Below are 6,000 nucleotides of genomic sequence, written 5' to 3' on the forward strand. Positions count from 1 at the left end.
CCGCATCGGGCTCCCTGCTCCGCAGGAAGCCCGTTTCTCCCTCTCCCACTCCCCCTGCTTGTGTTCCCTCTCTCGCTGTGTCTCTCTCTGTCAAATAAATAAATAAAATCTTTAAAAAAAAAAAGAAAAGAAAAGAAAATTGAGGCTCAGAGAGAGAAAGTAACTTGCTTGAGGTCAGAGAGCTGGTGTGTGAGGCCCAGCCCAGGGTTAACGTAATCTCTGCCGAGGTTTCCAAAGTGCCAACATCCACCAGTGTCCCCTAGGACACAGTCGGTAGGAAGTGCTGGACCTTACTGAGTGAACATCTCTGTTTCTTGACCAGGCTCAGGTGCTGGGAGAGTCTGGCCCTTTTCTTGCCAAGCACATGACACAGTGGGCTTGGTGGACAAAGCTGCCACATGATCACTAGTGGTCAGAGAAAGGACGGTCCGAGCTAGTGAGCCTGGAGTGATCCTTGCTGATCTTGGGCAGTTGCCTCCACTATTACAAGCCTCCAGGGGTGTGGGAGAGCTGGGCAGGGGGAGGGAATAGCGTGAGCCAGTCCTGGAGGCTGGAGGACAGGCGGGAGCTGGTGGTGGGACCAGGAGACTGTGGAAAGTGCTGGGCCCAGGAGGGTGAGAGGTTGGCCAGAGAGGGAGGTGGGACAAGGCTGCAGAGGTCCTGAGGTCTGAAGATTTGCCCTGGTGGCAGAAACCACGTGAGGCAGGCTGTCACCTCCACCCTAGAGGTCAGGTGCATTCTTACCCCGAGCAGGCACCAAGAGCTCCAGGGAAAAGCCCCTCTGGGAGAAAGCCACTATCCCTACCAGTGCTGCCTGCTTCCCAGACCGCTTCAGATGCTGAGCCCAAGGCCGGCTTAGGGTGTCGGGAAGCTGGTCTGATGCCCAGGCGATCCCAACAAAGTCCCTGGCTCCCCCCCAGTTCTGGGTCCCAAAGGGAACTACAGCCCCGACCGCCTGGTGCTGGCTCTCAAGTGAACACGGAGGCCTCAGTGCATCAGGCAGATCTGATCAAGTCCCTTTCCACATAAGGAACCAGGCTCAGGGAAGCAAGAGTCCTTCCCAAAGCCCCAGCCCAGGGGCCAGAGTGTTCTCTTGTCCCTGTGACTGGCCCATGCCAGCCTGGTGGCTTTCTCCCACTCTGGAAGCCTGGGAGGACGGGATGAGGCCCACACAGCAGCACCTGGCCATCGGCACACCCTGAGGGGCACAGGTGGGTAAGTGACACCTCTCCTGCAACGTCACGTACAGTTGGCAGCAGCCGGGGAGCCACCCGGGGTGGTTTGCCTCGAATGGAGCCTGGCTCTGACAGCTCAGCTCTGCAAGCCCCTGAGGCACAGAGAGCTCAGGGACGCAAGGTGCGGGAGCCAGGGTTCAAACCTGACCCTGGGGCTCAAAGTCTGTGCCCTGACCTCTGCCCTGACCACCACTCTGTGTCGACCCCGCACGTCCATCAAACCCTCTGGCCGGCGCCCTCCCCAGCATCCCAGGGACTCCAAGCTGGCGCCCTCCGCACCACCCCTCCTCCTGCTTCAGTATCACCCCTACACAGAGCCTGAGCCACTACGTGGCATCAAGCAGATGCCCCAGTAAATCAGTCTTGTCCACTTAAGCCAGAAGCCATCCCCCCGCCTCCCCGCCAGCTTGTTCCTCTTGGCCTTGTGCCTTCTTGGATCCCACCAGCAGCTCACAAATGAGCCCTGCGTCAGGGCCGAGGCGCTGGTGTTCGTAACAGGAAGTCTCGGGGTGGTTAATTGGTATTTATGTCCCCAGGTACACACCTCGAAGTTGATGGATGATGCTGTTCCTGCCAACCTGAGGCAGGGTGAGGGGCTGAGCGGCTGTGCCAGGGCCCTCCCCTCGCTCACCCTGCCCAGAACTGAGTATCAGCCCCAGCTGCCGTTGTTACACACTTTGGCACATTCAACTTCCTCCCTCTGCTCCAACCAACTCCTTCCTGCCTCTTCTCCCTAAAGACCGTGGAACTGAGATCAGACAGACCCGAGGTAGACCCAGCTCTGTTTTGGGCTAGCTCTGTGATCTTGGGCAAGTTACTTAATCTCTCAGAGCCTCAGTGTCTCCATCTCCAAGCTCTAAAGCAGATGAGACACATTCCAGGGCCAAGCACAAGGCCTGGGTGTAGCAGGTGCCCTGTGGACACTCCCCACCGTGCCCCCCAGGCCCCTCAGTCTCAGCGTGTTCCCCCCTAAACCTGTGCCCCCTGCCACCCCCAGTAGCCCAAGCCAGAAGTCTGGGATGTCAGCTGGGATGCCCCCTAACATTTTGTCACCCAGTTCCAATGACTGTACCTTGTGTATTCACACATCCCCACCCACTATCAACGTCTTAGATGCCTTCGTCTCTCCAGATACTCCCACCAGCCTCCTCACTGGTGTCCCTTCCCCACCCCCATCTCATTCTGCCCTCCTCCCCAGGAAAGCCTGCCTAGCCGCCAGAGAGTTCCCTAAAGAGGAAATCTGGTAAGTTTACTCTTTTATTTACAACCTTTCAGTGGCTCCCTGTTGCCCTCAGGACAAAATACAGCCTCAGTTTCAGAGAGGATTTACAGAACCCTTTGCGACGTCCCCACCACTCCCACCTCACTTCCTGCTGGGGCTTCCCCGTACCTGTCACGGGTCCTCGGCCCACCGTGCTGTTCCTGACTCCAGGTGGACTGTGCCCATGTTCTTCCATCGTTCCCTTCCCCATCTGCCCTGATTAACTCCCACTTTAGGACTTGGCTTGGGCACCAGCTCTTCCAGGAAGTCTTCCCTGCCTGCCCAAGCTGGGTTAGGGCCTTCTGGGCTCCTCCAATCCCCCCATGCTTCTGCCTTTTCTTCCTGCAGAAGAACTCTGTGCCTAGTAAGTGCTCAAGCGTGAACACTGCAGGCCCCTCCCTAAGAGGTTTGCACAAACAGGAGGATGAGAGGGCTGCAGAATTCAGACCTCCTTCCAACTCAACTCCTGCCAGGACCCCCAGGCTGCCCCAGGCCCAGCCTGAGATCCTGCAGGGGACTCAGGTTGGGTGGATTCTCCTGGGCCTCAGAGAATGGCCAGAGCTCATTCAGCCTCTCCTCCAGCCCCCAGTGCCTGCCTGTGGCCCTACAGGACTCACAGCTCTCTCCAAACCAAAGTGCTATGACCATCTGCTCTTCCAAGCATTTCATTAGCCCCCCGAAGCCGACCCAGGGGCCTCCGAGACCGAGCCCAAGCCCAACAGCAGTCAAACTCCTGCCAAATCCATGGCAAAACAGTTTCCCAGGCCCAGGCCAGGCCCTTGGTGGCGGCTTTCCTGGCCAAAGGCTCACAGAGCAGCCTCTGCATTGGCATCTCCAACCCAGCCTCTACATAGCCATGCTGGGGGCTTCCTAGCCACAGGTTTGACGGGGCCCATCCTGCAAACCTTCAGGGGCATCACCGCCTGCCTCAAGGATGAGGTTCCTGCTCCCCAGCTGGCCCAGGAAGCCGTGTGACCTCACTGCACCCACCTTCCTGGCCTCCCCAGACTTCACCCCTCCTCGCCCGGCTTGCTTCAGCTGCATCAGCCCCCTATTGCTCCTGCCTGTACCCCACCTTGGCACAGGCTGCTGCTCCACCTGGCAGGCCCTTCTCACCTTCTCCAGGAAAACGCATATTAACTGTCACCTCCTCTGGGACTCCTGCTTGGATTGCCCAGGAAGGCAGGAGTTTCCTTGTCTGTGCCCTTCAGAACTGCGTGTTCTCCTGTTCTGGCCTCACCACACGGTGCTGTCTTTCCTGCTTTTGGTGTCTGGCTGTCCAGCTAGACCGAGGAGCTCCTGGAAGACAGGGACCAGGTCAGACTCAGGCCCTCTCTGTGTTCCCCTCACGGCATAGCTTAAGGCAGGCACCCAAATGCCTGGGGGGTAAAGGAAAGAAGGAAGGGAAGGGTCGTCTCCATCTTCATGTATCAAATACCTGTTGTGTGCCGACTCTATACTCTATAGCAGTCCAGCTATACTGTTGTCCATTAGTCAGAGCCTCCAGTGGGCCAGAGAGACTCACTTCAGAAGCAGGAGGCCCTGGAGTCCAGCCAGGGGCCTGAGCTATACCACTGACCCTCTGCCAGTTGATCAGAGACCCCAGGCCACTGTGGAAGGCTCCCCTGACCCACTTCCCACCCCGGGGCCTGGGGTTTCCTGCAGGTTCGAACCGGCTCTGCCCCTCCCCGGCTAGGTGATCTTGTCTCTTGCCTGTCCCGGATGGAGGCTGTTCCCAGTCAGGCACTTGTCCCTGCTCACAGAGCTGACTGAGGAGCGGCAGCCCAGCTGGGTGGCTGCCCAAGCACCACATAAACAACCCTCCCCCCACCCCGGGAGATGTTGTTCCCCATTCTACTTTGCAGGCACTCACCAGTGTCGTGTGGCAAACTTTGTCAGGTGGTCTTAGATGTTTTCCCGTGCTGCCTGGCCTGCCATGGGAGCCCTCTGTGAGGCCCAGGTAGGATCCCAGCTCTGGCCAAGCTACCTCATCTCCTGGAGCCTCAGTTTCCAATTCTGACAATGGAGGCAGTGTCTCTTGTCTGCGAGGTGTGAGTGATGGCCACGGGGAGGTCGAGGCCGTCGGGGGTTGGTGCTGCAGAAGCGGGCAGCTTCGCACCCCTGCCATCCGGGAAACACTCCCACTGCTGTGGCCTGAGCCAGTCGCGGGAACCTTGGCAGAGACGCGGTAGAGAGAACACCGGCCTGGGGTCAGGCCCCCGTGCTGGGCTCTCAAAGCAGTCACTTCCCCAGCCGGTCTCAGCCTCCCCCTGTGAAGGGTGACTGACACTCTGACCCCGGGGTCTGGGGTAGGTGGCAGGCAGTGAGCGGGACTCAGCAGCAGCCTACTGTCAGGGAGGGGCCTTCCCAGGGTGCTCAGCAGCCGGGAGGTATGCCCAGGAGACAAGGAGGCTGAAAGGTCTCAGGCCTCAGCCTGAGCTCATAAATATTATTGACGTGTGGTGGGGAGGGGAGGGAGGGAAGTGGGTAGCTCTGCAACCATTGAGACTGATTTATTGGTTAATTAGGAGGTTGCCACAGCCACGGACTACCCCGCTGTGTGCATGGACAGGGAGGGAGGGGGCCACGGGGCAGCCAGGGCTGCCAGCTGGGACCTGAGTGTGGCTCAGCGTCTCACCTGAGCCAGGAGCACCAAGTGGCTGAAGGAATAATGCAAGGGGTTGGGGTCAGGCAATGGACCTAGGACTGGGTGGCTGGGGGAAGCCCATCCAGACTCGCTGGCCTGAGTAGCGGAACAGAACTATCCTAAGGAAGGGGACCGGGAGCTCTCTGAGGTTTCCCGAGCATCCAGTCAAGTGTGGGGAGCTGCCGGTTTAGGGAAGAAGGCTGACGCAGAATCAGGAAGAACCAAGGAAAACCTTGGAAACCATGGAAACTGAGGACAGAGGCCCCAAAGGTGGAGAAGGTGGTTCCAGTGAGCAGAAAAAGTTAAACAGCAGTGGGTTTGAATCCAACTTCTGCCAGACACTAGCTATGTGACCTTGGGCAAATCACTAAACTTTTTTTTTTTTTTAAGATTTTATTTTTAAATAATCTCTACACCCAGCGGGCTTGAACCCACAACCCCGAGATCGAGAGTCACACGCTCCATTGACTAAGCCACTCAGGTGCCCCAAATCACTAAACCTTTTTGATTCTTGATTTCTACATCTGTAGAAATGGAACTAATCATATCTATCTTGCAAAGCTGCTTTGATTCTTAGATTGAAGAGTGTAGCACCGCATAAGATACACAGTAAATGCTTCATAATTGCTAAATTAGCTGCTAGTGTTACATTACCCAGGGCACGGCTTGGAAGGGAGAAGGGGCTTGATGAAGGGTGGTGGAGAAAGCAGGGCCTAGAAGGTGCTGACCGAGTTGGAGGGGGTGGGCGGAGGAACTGCCTTCGTGCCAGACTGGCTATGGCCGGAGTCTGGGGGCTGCCTGACCGGGGGAGGGGGGGCGGGCTGCGCTTAGCTGGGTGGACCCAATTTCGCCGCCCA

General features: G+C 57.8%; 1 protein-coding gene across 1 annotated transcript in view; it reads right to left on the bottom strand.

Annotated features, from left to right (window-relative positions):
- Positions 1-4,499: 4,499 nt before the first annotated feature.
- The window catches only part of GALR3 (galanin receptor 3), an 8,087-nt gene continuing 6,586 nt past the window's right edge, over positions 4,500-6,000 (bottom strand). Inside the window, exon 3 of the mRNA XM_044915802.1 lies at positions 4,500-4,669. Within this exon, the coding sequence (XP_044771737.1) occupies positions 4,500-4,669 (170 nt within the window). The remainder of the gene's footprint in view (positions 4,670-6,000) is intronic.

Source organism: Neomonachus schauinslandi, chromosome 5 (genome assembly GCF_002201575.2).
Source record: "Neomonachus schauinslandi chromosome 5, ASM220157v2, whole genome shotgun sequence".
Taxonomy (NCBI): Eukaryota; Metazoa; Chordata; class Mammalia; order Carnivora; family Phocidae; genus Neomonachus; species Neomonachus schauinslandi.